The 23,740-nt window shown below is 44.0% G+C and overlaps 1 protein-coding gene across 1 annotated transcript in view; it reads left to right on the top strand.

The window, feature by feature from the left end:
* The first annotated feature begins 4,085 nt into the window (after positions 1-4,085).
* The window catches only part of LOC310649979 (integrin alpha-D-like), a 46,010-nt gene continuing 26,355 nt past the window's right edge, over positions 4,086-23,740 (top strand). The window contains exons 1-12 of the mRNA XM_083378812.1: positions 4,086-4,421; positions 5,032-5,137; positions 6,536-6,639; positions 8,214-8,278; positions 12,082-12,196; positions 12,586-12,716; positions 14,180-14,313; positions 15,114-15,267; positions 15,597-15,747; positions 17,754-17,827; positions 20,018-20,150; positions 23,055-23,203. Of these exons, the coding sequence (XP_083234938.1) occupies positions 4,385-4,421; positions 5,032-5,137; positions 6,536-6,639; positions 8,214-8,278; positions 12,082-12,196; positions 12,586-12,716; positions 14,180-14,313; positions 15,114-15,267; positions 15,597-15,747; positions 17,754-17,827; positions 20,018-20,150; positions 23,055-23,203 (1,353 nt within the window). The 5' untranslated portion in view covers positions 4,086-4,384. The remainder of the gene's footprint in view (positions 4,422-5,031; positions 5,138-6,535; positions 6,640-8,213; positions 8,279-12,081; positions 12,197-12,585; positions 12,717-14,179; positions 14,314-15,113; positions 15,268-15,596; positions 15,748-17,753; positions 17,828-20,017; positions 20,151-23,054; positions 23,204-23,740) is intronic.

The raw sequence follows: 23,740 nt of genomic DNA, 5'->3' as shown, positions 1-23,740 counted from the left end.
CAGAGCTTAGAACAAACCCCTTTCCATACACTTCACACATGTAGGTTTCTCTCCATATGGCTTTGTTGGTGGATAATGGATGATGTACCTCTGAATCCTTTGCCACAATCTATAGTCTATACCAGGGGTAGGCAACCTTGGCTCTTTTATGACTCGTGGACTTCAACTCCCAGAATTCCTGAGCCAGCATGGCTCAGCTTGGAAACTCTCCCTTTCCCCTCAGCATGGCTGGCTCAGGAATTCTGGGAGTTGAAGTCCACGAGTCATAAAAGAGCCAAGGTTGCCTACCCCTGGTCTATACAGTCTGTCTCCTGTGTGACTTCCCTGGTGTGTCACCAGGTGGGAGCTGAGACTAAATTTTTTCCATCATCCCAGGCACTGGAGGGTTTCTTCTCAAGTGTGGACTTACTGGTGCTTTTTCAGAGTTGAGTTCTCAATGAAGTTCTTCCCACAATCTGGGCATCTGGGAGGGAGCTCTCCATTTTCTGGTGGCCAAAACTTTTCTGACACATAGTGGACTGATAAGGTTTTTCTCAGGCATGATACCTCCGGTGTTGGATCAGGTTGAAGCCTCGCTGAAATGGATCCCACACTGGACATGACCGTAGGATTTCTCTCCTGTATGGACTCTTTGCTGTTTAATCAGATTAGAGTGCAAGCTAACCACTTGCCACAGGTAGAGCAGCTATGAGCCATTCCATTGGTCTCCACAGCTGTGGCTGCCCTGTTTTATTTTTATTTATTTATTTTTATTTTATTAAATTTATATACCGCCCTTTCCCGAAGGACTCAGGGCGGTTTACAGGGCATTTAAAACAACCAGTACAAAAGTTAAAAACAAATTTAAAAAAGATTAAACCATCCCTAAAATTAAATGTTAGCAGGATGAAATTGTTTACTGTTGTCATCATCATCGTCGTTGTCATCATTGTCAGAGTTGGAAGGAGGTCTCAAGCAGGAGACCTCACACCATTTCAGTCAAATGGCTATCCAGTCTCTTAAAGCTTTCAGTGATTGAACACTCATAACTCCTGAAAGCAAGATATTCCACTGGTTGATTGTTCTCACTGTCAGGAAATTTCTCCTTAGTTCTAGGCTGCTTCTTTCCTTGATTTCCTTCTTTCCATCCATTGCTTCTTGTCCTGCCCTCAGGTGCTTTGGAGAATAGCTTGACCCCCTCTTCTTTGTGGCAGCCACTTAGATTTTGGAAGAGTGCTATCATGTCACCCCCTAGTTCTTCTTTTCACTAGACTAGTAGACATAGCCAATTCCTGCAACCGTTCTTCATAGGTTTTAGACTCCAGGCCTTTAATCGTCTTAATTTGGTTTCCTTCTTCCCCTTTTACCTTGCATAAGGGAAGTTAGGGGAAACCACAGGGATAGGTACAGTACATCTCTCCTTGGAAGAGAGCTGTGTTGTTTTACAGTGGCCAAAATCCAAGAGTCTGGTTACAGTTTTCTCATTAGCACAGTGTTTCTCCAACCTGACAACTTTAAGATGTGTGGACTTCAATTCGCAGAATTCTCCAGCCACTTTTGTGTAGTAAGGTGCTGGTTTAGAAAACAGGAGATGGTGAGTTCTAGTCCCATCTTAGCTATGAGACAATCATGAGGAGACGGTAAGTTCTAGTCCTGTCCTAGACATTAAAGCTGGCTGGGTAACTTTGGGCCAATCACTGCCTCTCAGCCTACTCCACAAGGTTGTTGTGGGGAAAATAGGGGGTGGTGGTGGTAGAGAGTAATCATATAGTTTGCTTCCTTCAGTTACTTATAAAGTGACACATGTGGGATAAATAACAAATGAACAAAACCAGCACTTTGAACTGACTCGAGCAATAGACTGACAGCCAGGAAAGATGGCAAAGGATTGGAATAGTATGTTCCATAAATCCAATCCTCTTTTCCTAACCCTTTCTCCCAAAGACATAACCATTTTTATTATTATGTAAAATTATTGTGTAGCTTCAGCTTAACGTTTCTCACTAATTAGCCCCAACGTATCCCTAAACCTCTGAACGTTTTGTCTTATGATGAGGGTTTGTATTGATCTCACTATAAAAAGAAAAAAATCTACAGAAAGTAAGAGAGGGCTCGCAGGGAGAGAAGAAAATAAAATGAGAGGAAATTCTTCTCAGGATAGAAACAGGATGTGAGGATGTGGCTTTTTTTTGGCTAAGAGAATTAACTTCCGGTCCACATGGTCCTCCTTTACATTTCACTTTTGTCCTGCAAGAAATTGCCCAAATTCCTTCTCATCAGGGGCATCTGCAGAGAAGGGCAAAACAAACAAACAAACAAAACCAAGATGGGTGGTCACAATAGTGCAATCATAGACGACACCAATAAAACAGGGTGGGTCTTTAATCATGCGGCCATCTTAAGCTTGTGTCCCCTGCAGCAGATGTCCTTGCTTCACGTTTTAAGATGGCTGGCCTGCTGTACCTCTTGAATTTCCATTCAGCAATATTTTTTTGCATTTTATAAATGCAAAAATCACAAGATGGTGGGTTTACAGTGGTGATAAACTATAAGGCTGCAACTCCTTAGAGCAGGGCTGTCAAACTTGCAACGTCACGTGAAATGTCGCGACGTATTGCGAATTTTTTCACTGCCAGCAATGGGGTGGGCACGGTTTCGGCCTGTGGGCCGGCAGTTTGACCACCTCTGCCTTAGAAAGAAATCTCTTTCAGAAAATAAGAGGAAGCCCATATCAGCTTCCCAAAATTATCTTGTCACAAGTCATGTTTTTTTTTTGAAATGTTAGACAAAATTCAGTTGTGTACCTCAGTTAGGAGCTGAGACATTTTTTAAAAAAATAAAATCTTGGTTATCTTTCTATCCCCCCTTTCTGCTAAAAGGTTGAGGTAGCATGTGTCATAGTTCTCTCATCAAATGTTAATACCACAATGACCACTTTACCACCTATGCTGAGTGAGAAAAAAGATGAAGGCTGGGACTTTCGGAACCTTTCTTGACAGTTAAATTACAGGAAAGGCAAAATACTATTTTAAAAAGTGTTACCAGGGGCAGCACACTTGGGTTCACCACATCTACAGTTGTGAGCAAGCTGTAAAATGAAGGATTGTTTCTTTCTCAGCATAGGTGCTTCCTTTCAGATCAACTGGATGCCATTTTGTTTTGTGAAAAATAAAACTTCAAGGGTCGCTTAGGATAATTTCAACCCAGTTGTAATAAATGTATCGCACTGATGATATTACCTAGTTTGGTAATGAAATGTCTGCAAGAAAACCACGAGAGCAACATGGTTTGACCCTGAGCTACAAATATTCTCTTCTATTAATAAACATATTTCACGGTAGAAGCGAACTCAAACATTTCTTTTTAACCTATCTAAAGTATTGAGGCCTTTGAACTATGGTGCTGGAGAAGACTCCTGCGAGTCCCTTGGACTGCAAGGCGATCAAACCGGTCAGTCCTAGAGGAGATCAACCCTGACTGGTCTTTAGAAGGCCAGATCCTGAAGCTAAAACTCAAATACTTTGGCCACCTAATGAGAAGGAAGGACTCACTGGAGAAGAGCCTAATGCTGGGAAAGATTGAGGGCAAGAGAAGAAGGGGACGACAGAGAATGAGGTGGCTGGATGGAGTCACTGAAGCTGTAGGCGTGAGCTTAAATGGACTCCAGAAGTTGGTAGAGGACAGGAAGGCCTGGAAGAACGTTGTCCATAGGGTCTAGATCAGGGGTCTTCAAACTTGGCCCTTTTATGACTTGTGGACTTCAATTCCCAGAATTCCTCAGCCAGCAAAGCTGGCTGAGGAATTCTGGGAATTGAAGTCCACAAGTCATAAAAGGGCCAAGTTTGAAGACCCCTGGTCTAGATGGATCGGACACGACTTCGCAACTAACAACAACAACAACAACAACAACAACAACAACAATAGTTTCAGTCCTTGCCTGGATGCTGTGCACCCTTACATCATGAAAGCTGTTAATCTTTAAGATATTCCTGGACTTTTCATTGTTTTGGCTGCAGCTGAAACAATGGAAACAAACCACATCTACGCCTTTGCTAAACAAAAAATAGTTTTGATATGAGTTAGGCGAAGGAAACGGAGAGGGGGAATAAAGAGTAGAGAAGAAGAAAGCTTCTGTCCTGTTTTAACTTAGTCACACTAATTCTATACCAGGTTTTGGTAATGAACTTTACTCCTCTAGTATGTCTCAGCTTCTCAACTCACTTTAGCACCTGTTCCCACCCCTCTCTGTCCTTTGAGGGCTGGACTTTCTTCTCAGCAGAAAAATAAAACCTCTTTCAGATTAGACCTGACTGCAAATTCCCTACAAAGCTGCCTCAAAGGTGTTTTTTTAAAAAAATCTTTCTTTCCTTGATTGACTGCAGATTAATTTCTTATCCTTCCAGGCATGGATCCTCCGTGGATGCTTTTCTACCTGGGCACAGGTGAGTGTCCAAAGCAAGGGAAATCTGGGCTTTAATTGGGGACAACTCTCATCAACTTCTTTGTCCTAGTTAAGATCCTAAACATAAAAAAAAACACTTGCAAAGTCCAGCTGCAAAGCCCAGCGACTTTCAACCACAAAGTTAGCTTTTCTTTTCTTAAGCGTTTCTTTAAAAAGTTCTGCTCCTACTCTTTAAAAGACACTAGTTGCAGTCTGGGGCAAACTGACTTGCAACTCCATCAGCAGCTTCACCAGTTCACCTTCCTGTGCTAACAGTGCCGCAGGACAAAACAATTTCTCGTTACTAAATACCCCAGTCAGCTAAGGGAGTAGAACTGTGAAATGGGTGACATTAGATTGTTCTTAAAAGAGGTTTACTTAATCTGCAAGCCATCTTTATTTTGCCACTACTAGCCTATCCAGGCAGCAAAAATGTTTCTAATTCTGCCTCCTTGATTTGGGGGAGGAGGGGAGATAATTCCAGGTAGAATTCTGAGCCTCCTTCAAACCATCATTCTAGCCCTTTCCTACAGCTCTCTCTTCTTGATGGAACATAATTTGGGAAGAATGTGTAATTTAAGAGGCTCAATGAAAGCCTTTATCTCCAACAGCGTGGGTGCACTGGTGCTATGGTTTCAGTGTGGATGTGGATACCCCAACGATCTTTGAAGGCCAAAGTCAGAGTTTCGGCACAAGTATCGCCCAGATTGAGAATAAGTAAGAGGAAATAGATTTTTAATTTGGTTTTTGCACCCACTGCAATGCTCAGGCTGGCTTGTTTCAACTCTCATTTTCTATCCTTACTTCTTCCTTGCCTGTCCTCTTCTGGAGGTTGAAAAGTCTACATTATTTTACTATTTTTTCAATGTAGTTCCCTCCTGTCAGCTGTCTTCCTGTTATTATAGAGAAATCCAGGAATGATCAAGGGTCTGATAGCAGCCATTGTCTTAAAAGTCATAAGAGTTGGTAAGGTGCGGCAAACTTCATCAGATGCAAAGCATGGCTAGGCTGATGTAGAATATGTTAATTCAGTGTTTCTCAACGCAGGCAACTTTAAGATGTGTGAACTTCAATTCCCAGTATTCCTCATCCAGCAAAGAATTCTGGGAGTTGAACTCCACACAACTTAAAGTTTTCAAGGTTGAGAAACGTTGCTTTAATTGAAGTACAGAAAATGACTATTAGGTTAAAACCATAACTTTAGCTCTGCAGCATCCCCAAGGACCAATGCATGAAATGAACCTGAAGAACACCAGCATTCTGCTGCAGTGTTACAGATGACCCCCCAAATTATTAGAAAGAAATGGAATTCATAATTTAAATAAGGAGGTCACCAAGTGTTGTCTCCAATATAGCCACTGGTTTGTTTCAGGCATTGTTCTTTGTAGAACAGAAGCTGTATATATTAAGACAAGACATTGATTCAGCTCAGTTCCAGATCTGCTATAAAGAATCTGGCAGTGGAGCTGGCAAAATATTAGTCCATTGACTCACCAGGGAATTCCCTTATCAATAAAATAATGGCTGCAAAAATCTTTATTTACTATATTATTTCTAATCTCTCACTCACTCACTCACTCTGCCTGCCTGCCTGCCTGCCTGCCTGCCTGCCTGCCTGCTGCCTGCCTGCCTGCCTGCCTATCTATCTATCTATCTATCTATCTATCTATCTATCTATCTATCTATCTATCTATCTATCTATCCATCCATCCATCCATCCATCCATCCATCCATCCATCCATCCATCCATCCATCCATCCATCCATCCATCCATCTATCTATCTATCTATCTATCTATCTATCTATCTATCTATCTATCTATCTATCTATCTATCTATCTATCTATCATCTATCTATCTATCTATCTATCTATATCTCTATTCTCAATCTATCATCTTTCATCTAACTATATCTGCCTGCCTGCCTGTCTCTGTGTTTCTCTCCTACATCCATTTCTGTCTGTCTGTCTGTCTTTCTACAGTATTAACCTCTTTCTTTCCTCTTCTCTCTTGCTAGAAACCACTACTCCTGCATATGGTGCATTGTCAAGAGCCAACTACTGTATGTTAAAGGGGTTGTGAAAATATTAATCATCCTTCTGCTTTCTCCCCCCAGGGTGCTCGTTGCAGCCCCCTTCGAGACGGGACAGGTGAATGAAATGGGCAAACTCTACCAATGCGCCTACCCTTCGGGTGAATGTCAAGAGATTAGCATCCAAAGTAGGTTTGAAGAGCCCTTCCGTTTCCCATCTGTACGGTTGGTCTCAAGGGAAAGAGCAGGGTTAGGAATTCCAATTCTGCCCCTTTGTAAGGACTGGAGAAGGATCTGGCCAGGGAGGAACATTCCTGGGTATCTTTCAGAGTAAAGAAATCCCATCTACCTCTGCGAAGGTCTTACCTGGAAAGTTAATACAACCCAGGTGGCCAGAAAGGCCCAACAGAGGCTTCACTTCCTCAGGGTCTTGCGGAAGAACAGGGTAGAACAACGGCTAATGACCCTCTTTTACCAGTCTACTATAGAGAACGTCCTCTCGTACGGTATTGTGGTTTGGTATGCTGGTCTGACAGCCACGGATAGGAAGGCATTACAGAGGGTGGTGAGCACAGCACAAGACATTGTGGGCTGTCCCCTGACACCACTGGATGACCTCGCCAGGGCTCGCTGCCTTGGAAGAGTGAGGAAAATTCTCAGGGATGACTCACACCCTGGACGGTATCTCTTTACTCTCCTACCATCGGGTAGGAGATATAGGAGTACAGCCAGCCGCACCAACAGGCTGAAAAACAGCTTTTATCCATGGGCTGTTAGGCTTTTCGACGGAAAATAATTTTGATAAACTTTATGCAGAATTGACTTGTGAGGCCGGTGTGTTGTGCCATTAGCTCAACATGGTGTAATAAGATGGAGGGTTTGTGTCACTGTGAGTTGGGGGGTGGGGGCACGAAGGGAAGCTCAGCCAATCTCAATGTATACATGGTTGTACTTTGACAATAAAGGTTCATGCATTCATTCATTCAAATTCAGAAGAACAGGGGGTGAGACCAAAGGGCAGTGTCAGAAGAATAATTTGGGGTTCCAACACGAGCTGAGGCTGCGCAAGAATAAATAAAAATGACATCCAGACAGCTGTGAGGATGGGAGAAATATTTATCCCCCAAAGCTGAGGGGTTTGCTTTGGGGGCAGCAGCAGAGTTTCATAGGAGAGTTTGCCTTGGGTGTGGAAGTGTCTACGTGCTGATTCTAGGGGGACACGTGTGTGTGTGTGTGTGTGTGTGTAGAGAGGTAGGTAGGTAGGTCACTTAAGATGTTTATTCTTGTGAATGTGCAGTTCTGCTGCGAGTCCTAATTTAATTAACTCTTTTTTTACAGACCTTATCCTTTAATATGTGGATTAGGTCGAGGTAACTTATTTGGGGGTTGAGGAAGTTTGAGTAAAAGAATTCCCCCCCCCCATTTGCTATTTTTACTTGATTAACATAGTTTTAGTTTGATTGTCAATTATCTAGTGGAGATGCTGATTTTCAGTTCATTGTGGATTCTATCAATGTTTTAAGGGAAGATGGAAACAGAATAAAATATATTTTGATATTAAACTTCTCACAGCAACGTGTTGTGGTCAGCAGCTGAGCTTAGTTACAGCAAAGACTTTGAACTTTGGCTGAGCTACACAAGGTTCTGGATTGTAGAAATGAGTCCTTCCTATATTTGTTTTTTAAAATTTGTACACTCCTAGCAGAAAAGGATTTATGCTTTTCTGGCTAATCTTCATCTTTTCTGGGTATATTTCTTACAGGACCAAGAGATGCTTTCAATATGTCCTTTGGTTTGACCTTGGTTGCCCAGAATGATCAGGTCCTGGTAGGTATATAAATACACAATGTTCCCAAACTGTGAAATGAAGTAGCATATATTATTCCTTCCACCAAATTATTTCTTTAGTAGTGCAGAACACAGGATGGAAACTCCTGGTGTCTTCCTTTCCATCTCTGCTACTGTTATGTACGTTAAAGGATTAAAGTTGAAATAAACAAGATTGTGCCCTTTGGAACTGTATGTAGCAAAAGTACTTAGACTAATATAGCGCTTCACAGTGCTTTACAGCCCCCTCTAAGCAGATTGCCCCCAGCAACCTGGGTTCTTATTTTACCAACCTCGGAAGGATGAAAGGCTGAGTCAACCTTGACCTAGTCAGGATCGAACTGCTGGCAGTCGGCAGAATCAGCCTGCAATACCGCATTCTAACTACGGCGCCACCACAGCACTATTATACCGTATCATTTTTTCTAATATTTTCTTCTCTTCTGTCATGTTCTCATCATAATAATTGTTTCCAAAGTCTCTGAGAAGGTTGTGCCTTTTGCTAAATTCGATAGATGATAGATGATAGAGAGAAAGGAGGGGAGAGAGAGAGAGGGAGAGAAGGAGAGAGAGAGAGAGAGAGAGAGAGAGAGAGAGAGAGAGAGAGAGAGAGAGAGAGATGATCTTGTATTTCTTCCTCTCCCTGTCTGCCTGCCTTTGTTTTCTTTTTCCAAGTAACATTTTTTTAGGTTTGCTGGTGTTTAAATATCAAGCCATATTTTTACTACCTAGAGTCTAAACTACGTGGTGTGTATGCTTGCTTTGTTCTGGAAATAGGGGCCGAATGAGAGTTTGATGGCAGTAAACTAACCTAGAAATTACCATAATTTGCGAAGACTGTTAAAATATTTTCAGCTAGGCTTTTTAAGTTGGATGAAGCACTGTATGAAGATGTTTAACTACTGTTTTGTATTATTTAAGGGGAGGTGAAGTCTTCAGTGCTTGAGAGGAAGGAAGGATGGAAGGAAGGAAGCGGGGGAGGGGGGAGGATAATAATATTGTCGCTGGACCCTGAAAGATAAATATTATCAAGACAGCTAACAACAGATATGTTTCATAATAAAGTAGTGGCTTTTAAATATTACCTAAAAGCAAAACACCAGATGAAATTTTTAAACCTAAATTTCAAAATTCACAGCTGTGAAAACGCATTGCCCCTTGCAGAAAATATTCTACCAATAGGTCCCCCACAATGAAAATGTCCCCCCCCCATTTTTTTTTACAGAAGTGTTGTGTTTTAAACCCAGGTCAGGAATAATAAAATTCTAATCAGGGATGTATGTGTGTATGTATGTACAGTATTTTTTTTAATTTGCCTTTTGGCAAGGAAAGGGATATTAATATGACATACCATTCAATAAGCCTGAAAAAAACCCTCCAAAATGTTATCCATAATGCCAAAATAAGAGACTATGAAGCCATAATTTAGTTAAAATTAGAATTAATGTACTTTCTCAGATAATCAGTCAAGGGCTGACATGGTGTTTTGTTGACTTCTGCTGTGCTTGTAACATGCCACCCGACGCAAAGATGTTGCTCAAGTGACAGTTTTGCTATAGGCCAGGGGTAGGCAACCTCGGCTCTTTTATGACTCGTGGACTTCAACTCCCAGAATTCCTGAGCCAGCATGGCTCAGCTTGGAAACCTCTCCCTTTCCCCTCAGTGTGGCTGGCTCAGGAATTCTGGGAGTTGAAGTCCACGAGTCATAAAAGAGCCGACGTTGTCTACCCCTGCTATAGGCTAAACTGTGAAGACTCACATCCTTGAAGAAGACACTTCTGCTGTTGCCCAGAAAATGAATTTGCCAGGAAGGGATCAAGCTTGACTTGGAGACATCTTTATTTCTCTCTCCCCCTCCCTCCCCTCCCTCCCCTTTCCTCCCTCCCTCTCTTCGTCTCCCCCTCCCTCCCTCCCTGCTTCACTCCCTTCCTGCTTCACTCCCCTCCTTTTCCCCCTTTCTCTCCCTCCTCCCTCTTCCTCTCCCCTCCCTCCCTCTCCCCCCTCCTTCCCTCTCCCCCACCTCCCCTTCTTCCCTCTCCCTCCCTCCATTCCCCCTCTCTCCCTCTCCCTCCTTCTCCTTCCTTCTCTCTCCTTTTCCCTTTATTTTTCCCTTTCCCTCTCCCTCTCTCCCCTCCCCTCCATGTCCCTTCCCCTCCATCTCCCTCTTCCTCTCCCTCTATCTCCAATTTTTATTTCTAAAGGTTATTTGGATCAGGGCTTTTCAACTTTTTCACCCATTGTACCACTTTGAGGATATGGCAGCATCCGAGTACTGCCAGTCACCTAGCAAGGTGTCAAAAACTTGATGACCCCCCCCCCCCAAAAAAGGAAAAAGTGATGAAGTACAGGTAGTCCTCGACTTACAACAGTTCGCTTAGTGACTGTTCAAAGTTACAATGGCACTGAAAAAAGTGCCCCCCCATGCCACAGCCGAGCAAGACACCTGCCTGCCCGTCCGGCGGCGCTCTTCCTCTTGTCCGAGGTTGTCATTGTTGTGACCATTTCTGTTGAGGATTGGCAGCGGGGGTGGGGTGGGGGGTGTTCGGTTTTTATTTCCCTGTCTGCTGGGTGGTTGCAGCAGGTTTTGGTCACTTCACATGACCCTGGGACACTGCCCGTCATAAGTATGAATCAGTTGCCAAGCATCTGAATGTAAATCACAAGATCCTGGAGAAGCTGCAACATTCCAGCTGATCGGCGCTTCTTCTGGGCTCAGAAGCGCCAAAATCAGCGCTGAGCTCCAGCTGGAGCCTGGTGCTGATCCTGGCGCTTCCGCTGAGCCCTGACAGCCCTGCAGCTCCAGCCGTCTCCCTCAGGCTTGTGCGGTGCTGCCACCAGTTCAGCTCATTCCCCTCCCCCGCTACCACTTTTCTGGGATGGTCATGTACCACTTGCCAGGTGCCAATGTACCACAGGTGGTACCCGTACCACTGGTTGAAAAGTCTTGATTTGGATGACTGGAATCCTGGCCTCATATGTGTCCCTGATCTACAATATCCACATGTCCTCCACATTTTGGCTCCAAGATGTCACTATCAACTTTAAGGAAATTTCCACACACCACGTTCTTCATTTCTGTTAAATAGCGGGTTCTTTGGCGCAGGAATGAAGACGCGAAGCTGAGTACAAGGTAACTCATAGTTTATTTCATGCAGAAACTGTACTGGGGAAAAGGCTACAACTAGCCGCAATATATAGTCTAGCCCCTAGGTGGCAGCCAATAAGTTTGAATCAACCATTGCCGCCTGGAGATAGCCAATTGCAGCACAGGAGACTTGTAGTCTGGGTTGCTGGAGAGCCGTTAGCTGCTCCAGCAACCCACGTGGTATTCTTTAAGAGCCCAGTACATAACACTTTCATCCTTTGCCCATAGCCAGGAAGCGGCTGGTGGATGTTTCTCCCAAAGTCAGGAAATCTTCCCACTTATCTTTGTGCCTCAACTGGTCTCCCATATGCCGTTAGGATCCTGCCTGTCTTCTTTGCCAAGGCTGAGTGAGACCCATGTGTACCGATGTCCATGATGCCACCTCATAGCTGGAGGGTTACAACCTGGCCAGATGTGCCTTGATTTGCAATATTAGAACAGGACAGAAAATAACTTTAACTCATAGTTGTTGAATTTCTATTGCCAAGGAGAAGCTCTGACTGTTTGTATAAAATAACAAAATAACCAAGCTAGCTTTGAGAGAGGAAACTGACTGTCGCTTTCTATTTGCCCTCCACTTCCCACTGTCCTGCCTTACAGAGGCCAAGTTATGGAGAATACAGTTTCCATCTGGTCTTTCCATCTCTGTTTATTTAAGGTGTGCGGGCCCACGGTGCACCGGGCCTGTGGGGAAAATATGTATGTCAATGGCTATTGCTTTCTGTTGGACCAAAATCTTCAAGAAAAGGAACGTTTTCCAGAATCATTGCCAGGTAAGATCTGGAGAAAAAGGGAAGGAAAGAAGAAAGAAAGGGAGGGAGGGAGGGAGGGAGGGAAGGAGGAAGGAAGGAAGGAAGGAAGGAAGGAAGGAAGGAAGGAAGGAAGGAAGGAAGGGCCATGAAAGTCTAAATCTGGACTTGGATTCTATCTGAAGCATATGAGCCAAAATATGCCAAAGTAGATCAGTAGTGTTTTTATAATTATTAGGTTTGGTAATTACGTCTGTTTTTTCCTTTTCATAATAAAAAGGATCACGTGAAAGTTTTAACTGATCAGCACCATGATGGGCAATGGAAGTTGATACCCACAGGCTTGGAATGGGAATAGCACGATGGGTCCTATAAATATATTTCTGCTTCTCTCTCCGTATATCTACCATCAGAATGCATCCATCATCCAACTGACATTGCCTTCCTGATTGATGGCTCTTCCAGCATTGGGAAAGAAGACTTTGAGAAGATGAAGCAATTTGTTTCACAGATCATCAGGAATCTCTCTGGCAGAGACACATTGGTAAGGGCCATGGAGAGAGGGCCATGGAGGGGATCCACCTTGCCAAATTCTCCAGTGACCTGGGCCAAGTCACGTCCTGATCCAATGCTAGCCGAGTGCCACTTGTTCTGCTTGTTCCTATGGTTTGCAATACTTGCTAACATCCTTTTCTACAAAATAGCAATAGCACTTGGACTTATATACCGCTTCATAGTGCTTTAAAGCACTCTCTAAGCCAGTGATGGCAAACCTTTTAGACACCGAGTGCCCATACTGCAACCCAAAACCCAGTTATCTATTGTCGGGTGCTGGGTGGGCGTGGCCCATTGCGTGGGTGTGGCCCATTGGTGGGCGTGGCTGCGGTGGTAACAGCAGACTGGGTGAGACTAAAAAGTTCAATCAATCAATTCCAACTTTGTGAGATCTCTTTTTTCCCACCAGAAATTGAAATTAATTGATTTATTAAACCTTTTTTTTTTGCACATGGCAGCGGAGGCCTAAAGCGAAAAGGTTTTATAAAACCCAACTGAAGCCCTAGAACTGGGGCGATGGCGCGCGTGCCCGCAGAGAGGGCTCTGCGTGCCACCTATTGCCAGGGCTTTTTTTCTCATAGAACGCTCAGAACGGAGTTCCGGCACCTTTTTTGGATGGAACCTTATAGGGTAGGCAAGGCGGGTTGTATGATGTGTGAGTTCTGGCACCTTTTTCCTTTACAAAAAAAGCACTGGCTATTGCTATTGTTAAACTAAAGGGTTAGGGTAAAATGGTTGTCTTTGGCTATTCTGGGAAGCAGTGGGGAAAATTTGATATATTTATACCATTTATAATACAGAGGGGGCACGATGGCTGAGGGGTTAGTGAAGCTGAGCTTGTCAGTTGGAAAGCTGACAGCCCAGATTGGAGACCTAAGTGGTGTTTGATGGTGTGAGCTCCCGTTTGAAAAGCATGCAAGTAGATAAATAGGTACCACTTTGTTGGGAAGGTAACGATGTTCCGTGCGCCTCAGGGTATAGCCACGCCAGCCACATGACCACGGAAATTGAATTTGAACAACACTGGTTCCCTTGGCTAAGATATAGAGATGAGCATTGGACATAATAAAAATGGCAAGGCTTCAGTCAGGTTTAGGGTGACATTTGCTCACAATACTTGTAAAATGTTGTTTTATCTTGCTTTTTTAAAGCCTTAGATGATAGGCCTTTTAGAACAGCAAGCAGGGCAATGCTGAATTGGCCCAGTCAATATAATTTCCTTTAAGCATTGGGAAGGCATAAGAGTTTTTTTTCTCCAAAGGATCCTCTTATGCTTCCATTTATATCTAAATTTAATATTCAAGTTTGGATTTTGGAGAAGATGACTAAGTGTGCTTGTGACCTGGGTTGCCCTGCCATAGTCAAAAGAACAGTGCTCCACGACAGTAGGTTTCCATACCACCATGCAGGCAGAACACAACATAATAACTCTGTGCTTCTTGTCTTGCACAGTTTGCTCTCATGCAGTTTTCAGGGAACTTCAGGGAACATTTTAATTTCAAAAGCCAGGACCCTGCACGTCTTGTAATGGAAGTGAAGCAGCTGCAAGGATGGACCAAAACAGCTACAGCCATCCACAAAGTTGTGTATGTAATTCTTCTTCTTCTTCTTCTTCTTCTTCTTCTTCTTCTTCTTCTTCTTCTTCTTCTTCTTCTTCTTCTTCTTCTTCTTCTTCTTCTTCTTCTTCTTCTTCTTTATTTTATTTATTTTAATTCCATTTATATCCCGCCCTTCTCCGAAGACTCAGGGCGGCTTACAAACTTAACAGTAGCCTTCATTCGATGTATATGCCTGCTTATTAGGGCTTTCACACACACCCCAAGCGGCATTATTACAAAGTCAGCTTAATTGCCCCCAACAATCTGGGTCCTCATTTTGCCTACCTCGGAAGGATGGAAGGCTGAGTCAACCTTGAGCCTGGTGGGACTCGAACCTGCACTAATTGCAGGCAGCTGGTGTTACTTAAGGAGGCATTAGCCCACTGCTCCACCAAGGCTCTATTCTTCTTCTTCTTCTTCTTCTTCTTCTTCTTCTTCTTCTTCTTCTTCTTCTTCTTCTTCTTCTTCTTCTTCTTCTCCTCCTCCTCCTCCTCCTCCTCCTCCTTCTCCCTCCTCCTCCTCCTCCTTCTTTCCTCCTCCCCCTCCCCCTCCCCCTCCCCCTTCCTCTCCTCCTCCTCCTCCTTCTTCTTCTACTTCTCCTCCTCCTCCTCCTCCTCCTCCTCCTCCTCCTCCTCCTCCTTCTCCTCCTCCCTCCTCCTCCTCTTCCTCCTCCTCCTCCTCCTCTTCTCTCTTTTCCTCTCCTTCCTTTCCACTGGTCAATATTCTTGGAAAAAATATCAAGTAGCCGAATCGCTGTTCCTTCTTCCTTCCCTTTTCTTCTTCTCCAGGAGGGAACTGTTTATCGCAGAAAAAGGGTCTCGGATTGAGGCTACAAAGATCCTTATCGTGATAACTGATGGAAGCAAGACGAAAGACGATGCTGAGTATTGGCAGGTGATACCAGAGGCCGAACAAGCTGGGATCATCCGTTATGCCATCGGGGTAAGACTCTTCTTAGGAGCCCCAGTGACCAAATTTGATTAGTTTTGTATTTCAGACCACCAAGAGGCATCATCCTTATTGGGAACAGTCACATGCAGCTGGCCAGATGTCATTCTCTAGGGTTCAAACCGTCTACCCAAAATTCAACCCACAGCTCCTTGCACTTTAGATTACAGTTTATTGACAGTCCATAAGATTTAGGAGTTATCCAAATCCTGGAGTGACTACCAAAATGAATACGGTGCACATCATTTCTCTGCCATGTCGATTGTTTGCTAAATGCAACAAGTGTGTTTGAAATGCCTTTTTCCTTCTTCCCCCATGTTAAGGTTGGCAACGCGTTTTCCACAATCAAAGTCCAGCAGGAACTGAAAGACATAGCTTCGGAGCCAGACGATGAGCACGTTTTCAAAGTCAATAATTTTAATGCTTTGAAAAGCATCCAGGACCAGTTACAGAACAAAATCTTTGCAATTGAAGGTAACTTTGGGGTTTTTTTAAAGGATGCAATCCCAGATCCATCTCTTGGGCTATTTCCTGGCATTCCTTCTGAGGCAAGTTCACATACAAAGTTTTTCCTGAAAGAAAGTTGAAGGAAGAAGTGTAATTTTGAGAACGGCAGAACGACCCACTTGCAATAGAGCTTATCTATTACTTACGCTTTGGTGTATTACTGGTCTGAACAAGCTTCTGATTTGGGGGCTGTCCTAAAGAGGGACTCAAGCAGAGATAGCAATAGCAATAGCACTTAGTCTTATATACCAGGGCTTTTCACCCCAAGATATGCATACCACTATTGGTACTTCAGCACCTAGCAGGTGGTCCGCGTACAACGGGTTGATAAAGGTAAAAGGTAAAGGTTCCCCCGCACATGCGTGCTAGTCATTTCCGACTCTAGGGGCCGGTGCTTAGCTCCGTTTCAAAGCCGAAGAGCCAGCGCTTGTCCAATGAAGGTCTTACATGTGGGGAGTGGTCACTAAGTTATTTGTCTTAGCACCACTGTAAGTTTGAACGGTCACTAAATGAGGCAGTCACCAAGCAAGGACTACCTATAGTGCAGACATGCTTAATGTTCCAGAAAAAGGAATAATTACAGACATAGCATGCAATGGTCTCCTCTTGAGATTGGCTAATTGGGTTTCGTACTTTATTTAATTACCCCTATCCTAATATTTTTTGGGTAGAGTAGCAAATTCTTTCTAAACAGAATTTTGTATTTTGTATTTTTGGTATTCATTTTGTGCAGGGGTGTCAAACTCAATTTCATTGAGGGCCGCATCAGCATTGCGGTTTCCCTCAGGGGGCCGGGTGGGTATGGCCAGGGTGGGCGTGGCCTACTGGGTGGGAGTGGCTAGAGTGCATATGGCCTACTGGGTGGGCATGGCCAGCCTATGGGGGCCTGGGCAGGAGTGGGACAGATCTGAGGGTCTCTGGCAGAAGGAGGGTCCCTGGGCCAGGGCCAAGGCAGTGGGGGCCGTTCCCTCAATGTTTCAAGGATGGCTTTGCGGGCTGCATGAAACCAGATCTGGCCCCCGGGCCTTGTGTTTGACATGTCTGATTTTGTGCAATAGTAGAGAATATTGGGAATCGAGACACAAAATGGCTTACACTTTGGCCAGCTGATTTCTGATGGAAAATGTTGTGGATGTAGTTACATGTTGACGCTCAGCTGGTACACAGATAGTTTTGCTCAAGGGCAGTGTTTTTCAACATTGGTAACTTGAAGATGGGTGGGACTTCAACTCCCAGAATTCCTCAACCAGCATGGCTGGCTGGGAAATTCTGGGAGTTGCAGGTCAACCATCTTCAAATTGCCAAGGTTGGGAAAAAAAACCTGCTCTAGGAGGATGTATTCCCAACATGTCCTTCAGATCAACAATGTTCCCATTGCTACCATATAACTAAGTCCACCTTGTTTCTGGTTATCCTGTTCTCTTTCCTTCTGCCTTTCCTGGTGCTATAGATTTCTCCGAAAAGCTCAGCCTTTGCATAATATGTCCAAAGTAGGTTCGTTTGTGTAATGTATTGGACCTGTTTTACTTGAACTGTCCCACGTGTCTGAATGCTGCTTGAGTTTGCTTAATCAGCGAGTCTGTGTAACGGTCGCTGGCTCTCAGACATGCAGTCTCCAGGACGATCATTGGTTGGCTCTAGGGCGGCAATAGGTTCCTTCAAACCTATTGGCTGCCACCTAGTGGCCAGCAGTATAAGTAGCTGCGTAGAAGCCTTGGCTACTAGTTCAGTTCCTGTTATTCAATAAACCAATGTTCCTGCCTGAACTCTCTCGCTTCATCTCCTGCTTGCAAAGAACCCAGTACACAACAGTTTGAGTCTAGCCATTTGTTCCTGGAGTGAAAACTCTGCATTGACTTGTTCAATTATCCATTTAGTCGGTTTTCCTGACTAAAGCAAGAACATGCAATTTTTCCATATCCTTACTGATGACATCCTCTCCTGTCTGCCTGCTGTCATTGTCTCCCCCATAGGCACCCAGTTCCAAAGTAGCAGTTCCTTCCAGATGGAAATGTCCCAGGAAGGTTTAAGTGGCCTGCTGACGCCGGTGAGTGTTTTGGGGCCCAGCCTAGAGTCATAGAATCAGAAGACCAGAAAGGACCTTGGAGATTTTCTAGCCCAACTCTTTGCCCGAGGCAGGAATCCTTAAACCATCTTCAACAAATGGTTGTCTGAGCTTTTCTTGAACACCTCCAGAGATGGAGCAACCACAACTTCAGGAGACAAGCTGTCTTCCTGATTAATCCTGCTCACTGTCAGGAAATCCCTCTGTTGTGACTCAGGGCCAGCCTGTGGGTCCGACAGCCGGGTCCGATGTATCGGAGGACTCAGATGAGGGGGAGGAGGGAGACGAACCGGCTGATGATGGTTTGGAGGCTTTGCAGAGTCCTCAGCCGGGGACCTCTTCTCAGCTGCGTGAGCCCGAGAGTGCGGAGGATGATGACCCACAGCTGGCCCTGTTCAAGGACGCCCGACGCAGGAGGCAGTCGAGCAGGAACAAACAAAGAAAGGCTATGGGACTCCTCGGGAGGAGGCACAGGGAGACCACGCCCTGAGCTCTCTATAAAAGGAGTGTTTGGGGAGGGGCTGGTTGCTGAAAGCAACTTTTCCGCTTGAGAAGACAAGCTCTAGTGTTTTTGTTAACTGCGTAATTAAATCTTGGCAGAAGCCTTTTAGCCTTGGACGCTCTCCAGTCTCTTCTTTTTGAATAGGGGTTTGCTAGAAGAGGGCTGGTTCAGAACAGTCTCCTTATTTCCATGTCGAATCTCCCTCTGATGAGCTTCCCCCCACTGCATTCTTGGAGACAATCTGTTAGAACCATGGTGGTGAAGCTATGGCATGGGTGCCACAGGTGGCACGCAGAGCCCTCTCTGTGGGCACGTGTGCCATCAACCCAGTCCTAGGCCTTCAGCTGGGTTTTATAAAACCTTTTCGCTTTAGGCCTCCACCACCGTGTGCAAAAAACAAAGAAAGGTTCAATCAATAAATTAATTTCAACTTCTCGCGGGAGAAAAAAAGATCTCGCAAAGTTGGAATTGATTGATTGAACTTTTTAGTCCTACCCAGTTTGCCATTACCACTGCAGCCACAACCACTCAATGGGCCACACCCACCCAAAGGGACACGCCCATCTGGCACCCAACAATACATAAGTAGGTTTTGGGTTGCAGTTTGGGCATTCGGTCTCTAAAAGGTTCGCCATCACTGTGTTAGAAGATCCTTAGTGATGGAGAATGAATGTCTCCCTTTTTCTCCTTCCCTCTCATACCCTCAATACCGTAACGTTTTCTGTCTTCTCCAAGAGCCCCCGAAATCTTAAACTAAAAAGTTCTATATTGGAACATTGCTCAAAATTTATTTATTTATTTCATTTATTTTATTAGATGACCAGTACTCAGATTAAACTATGCTGCTGAAATGGCCAGAGATAGCTTAGCTTTGCAGAAATGTCCTATGAAAATGCATATTTTTCCAAAGTTTTCAATGGGTTTTTTGGGGTGGGTGGGGGGAAGGTATGTGAGAAAGCAATGGATGGATATTAGAACAAGCTTGGTCTAGGGCAGGGGTAGTCAACCTTGGCTCTTTTATGACTCATGGACTTCAACTCCCAGAATTCCTAAGTAAACTATGCTGGCTTAGGAATTCTGGGAGTTGAAGTCCATGAGTCATAAAAGAGCCAAGGTTGCCTACCCCATGAAGCTAGAAAGTGGGAGACAGGGAATTCAAGTCCTGCTTTAGCCATGAAAGGGTGAATTTAGGCCAGTCGTGACGGTCATAAATGGGTCACCATGTGACTGGTCTCTTTTACAACCTTTTTTGCAGTGGTCGTTAAGCAAACACAGCAATTGTTAAGTGAACCCATTGTTCGCTATGGGGTGATTTTTTGTCACAAACTTGCAAGTAAACATAGGTTGGTAACAAAAACATTGTAAATTGCACCCCATGACTGTGGGGTGTTGCAAATAGTCATAAATGCAATTTTTTTGCCAAGTGCCCAAAATACAATCACATGATTCTGGGAGAAGGTCTGGATGTTAGGACTTCAAATCCAGGTCATAAGTCCATTTTGGGGGATCTGTCATAACTGCAAACAATTGCTAAGCCACTGGTCGTAAACTGAAGACGATCTGTACCAACGTGCAACAATAGGTAGATAACCTTTTCTGAACTGTTGTTTTTATTTTTATTTTGATCATTTGATCTTGTATTCGTATTCTAACTTTTTGCTGTGATTTAGCAAGGCCCTGTCCTTGGAGCTGTGGGAGCCTACGACTGGTCTGGAGGACTGACTCTATATAAAACCAGTAACCGAGATCCAGAATTTATTAATATATCCAGCACCCTCAAAGATATGAATAATTCCTATCTTGGTAAGAAATAAAACCCCTCCATCATGTTCTATCATTGTGCATCTCCCTCAGAGACAACTGATTGGTTGACTCTCTTTTTCCAATAAGGCCTTCTTCTGAAATTATTATTATAATTAGACTCTTTTGCTTGTATCTTATGATTTATATTATTTGTTTTACTTAATACCCAAGTATGATTTATGTTGATTGCTTATTTAGTATCCTATGACTATACTGAGTGTTTTATCTTACGATTTATGATGAATGTGTTTTTTAGGATGATTATGGTCATGATTTATCACTTTGTTGCTTGTATGTACACTGAGAGTTTCTGCACTGGAAACAAATTCCTTGTGTGTCCATTCAAACTTGGCCAATAAAGAATTCTACTTCCACTTCCACTTAGTCTAATTATTCTAATTCTAATATTTCTAATTCTAATTCTAATAATTCTAATTCTAATAATTATCTCTATTATTTTGGACTATACAAGGCTTTCTTCTAACCAGATTTGACAATTTTCCATTCAGTTCAATGTTAGAAAGCAAGTTACTACAGGTAGTCCTATACTTATGACCACAACTGAGACCAGAATTTTTTGTTGATGGTAGGTGGCTGTTAAGTGAGAAATGCCAATTTAAGTACCCTCTGTTACCACAGATATTAAGCAAACCGCTGCAGTTGTTAAGTGAATTATGTGGTCCTTAAGTGAATCTGTTTCCTCCCATTGACCTTAGTTGTCAGAAGCCAGCTGGGAAGGCCACCAAGGGCAGTCATGTGATCCATGTCTGACTTTTGATCACATGACTGTGGAAGTGCTGCTCTGATCGCAAATGCAAGGACTGCTTGTCAGTCACTTTTTCCAGCACTGTTGTAACTTCAGACAGTTGCTAAATGGATGGTTGCAAAGTTGAGGATGACCTGCAGTTTGCCTTTAAACATGGCCCATGCCTGGTAGTTGATCCTGCTCATCATAACTGTTGTGTACTGGGTTCTTTGCTGCAAGCAGGAGACGAGGCAAGAGAGTTCAGGCAGGAACATACTTTATTGAATGCTGGAACTGAACTGTTAACCAAGGCTTCTACGCAGCTATTTTTACTGCTGGCCACTAGGCGGCGGCCAATAGGTTTGAAGGAGCCTGTTGCTGCCCTAGAGCCAACCAATGGTGGTCCTGGAGACTGCTTGTCTGAGGAGCCAGCAACCATCACCCAACTCCCTGATTAAGCAATCTCAAACATCATTCAAAGACAGGTGGTACACTTCAAGTAAAACAGGCCCAATATATTACAATAACTATTTTTAGAGAGTGTCTATAACATGCTATCAAAATTCTGAATTCATTTCATGGACCCCCAAAATGCGGGATCCTGCTAAGCAAGACGATGCTCTAAAATTCTCTCTAATTTTAATGTCAGTCTGAAAAGTTACTTGGGTTTGCAACCTCAGCTCTTTGATGTATTATGACTTTTCTTCTTTTTTGTCTACGATCTCAAATATCTAAACAGGGGTAGGCAGCCTTGGCTCTTTTATGACTCGTGGACTTCAACTCCCAGAAATCCTGAGCCAGCCATGCTGAGGGGAAAGGGAGAGGTTTCCAAGCTGAGCCATGCTGCCTCAGGAATTCTGGGAGTTGAAGTCCACGAGTCATAAAAGAGCCAAGGTTGCCTACCCCTGATCTAGAACATAGAAGCTGCAATTTTAATGAATAGTCAGTAACTAGATTTTGACAAACTTTACTTTTCATGTCTAAAAAAAAAAGACGCAATCCTGAATTGAGACACTACAGGGAGCTCTTCACCTACAACCATTTGTTTAGCAACCATTCAAAGTTGCAACAGCACTGAAAAAAGTCTTCACTCCTATGGCTACTGTAGCATCAGTGGTGGGATTCAGCCGGCTTGTACCACTTCGGCAGAACCGGTAGCTAATTTTTGGTTGCCCAGGCCCAGAACGGACTTCCAGAAGTGACATCCACACAGAGAACCGGTTGTTCACACATTTGAATCCCACCACTTCATGGCATCCCTGTAGTCACATGATCAAAATTTGAGCAATTGGCCACCAGCATGCATTTATGATCACTGTGTCATCCCAGGGTCACGTGATCACCATTTGAGACCTTCCCAGCTAGTTTCTGACAAGCAAAATCAATGGGGGAAATCAGATTCACTTAATGACCACATTATTCACTTAACAACTGCAGTGATTTGCTTAAAAGCCAAAAAAAAGGTCTTAAAATTGGACACGACTCAATTTTAACAACTGCCTTCCTTAGCAATGCAAGGTTCGGTCCCAAATGTGGTCAGAATTCAAGGAGAGCCTCCAAAAAATGCATGCCAGGCTTGACTATAGGTTTAAAGGTTCTTGACTTCCAGTTTGCCGAGGCGGTCACTATGGATGTCTGGAAGGCGAGCTCCGTCTTCTGTGCCCAGTTTCACTTCGCTGGGGGACCCTGGAAAGGGTCGAAAGTCACCCTGTCGGGGCGACCAGAAGGAGGGGATCCCCGTTGGATCGCGGGAGGGCAGTAGCCCTTCCGCTTGATCCAGGGCAGCCCTCCAAACCGGCGGACGAAAGACCGGCCATGGCAATATGGCTCGTCACTAGGCTGCAGACAGCCGAAGTCACATTTACCACCAGGCAATTTTAAAGCAGCGTGGATGAGACTGGGTGAGAGCTACCTCTCTTAAATCCTAACTATTTACCTGCATAAGCAGCCTAAAGTACTTTTCCCCCTGTGGAGAGGGAAGGGAGATTTTTATCCCTCCCTCCGGAAACAGCGGTGACCGACTATCCAGGGGAGTTTAAAATGTTGACAGAATAACTTGATCCTAATTGGAACTCTATTTTTTAAAGTTTGTGGACTAAAAATTTAAAGGTTCTTCTACCATCCTATGAGTTATTTTAGCTGTCTCGTCTCCCCTACAGGCTATTCTTCTCAGCCTGTCCAGTTCAACGGGAGGAGTGGTCTGGTTGTGGGAGCCCCTCGCTACAATCACATCGGCAAAGTTGTCTACTTTGAGAATGAAGCCCTGAGTGGGGAATGGCAGCTGAAGATGGAGGCAGTAGGGGAGCAGGTACGAACTGAGATAAAAGAACTCCGAAAGGATTGAAGAGTGCGGATGAAACTTCTGAAGGAAGCCCCCAAAACATTACTCAGCCACGAGGGCTATTGAGCAAAGGTTCAAAGGCACATACAGGTAATCCTCGACTTATGACCACAATTGAGCCTGAAATTTCTGTTGCTAAGCGAGACGGTTGTTAAGTAAGCGTTGCCCCATTTTACCACCTTTCTTGTCACAGCTGTTTAGTGAATCAGTGCAACTGTTATTACACGGTTGTTAAGTGAATCTGGCTTCCCCATTGACTTTGCTTGTCAGAAGTTCACGAAAGGGTGATCACATGATCCCGGGACGCTGCAACTGTCATAAATACAGGCCAGTTGCCAAACTTCTGAATTTTGATCACACGCCCACGAGGATACTACAACAGTGGTAAGTGTGAAACGTGGCCAGAAGTCACTTTTGTGATGTAACTTTGAGCTAAACAAATGATTATAAGTCAAGGACTACCTGTATATGAACACATATCTTAAGGTTCAAATCTTACATCTT

Source organism: Vipera ursinii, assembly GCF_947247035.1.
Source record: "Vipera ursinii genome assembly, chromosome: Z".
Classification (NCBI taxonomy): domain Eukaryota; kingdom Metazoa; phylum Chordata; class Lepidosauria; order Squamata; family Viperidae; genus Vipera; species Vipera ursinii.
This window is presented reverse-complemented; position numbering and strand designations above follow the sequence as displayed.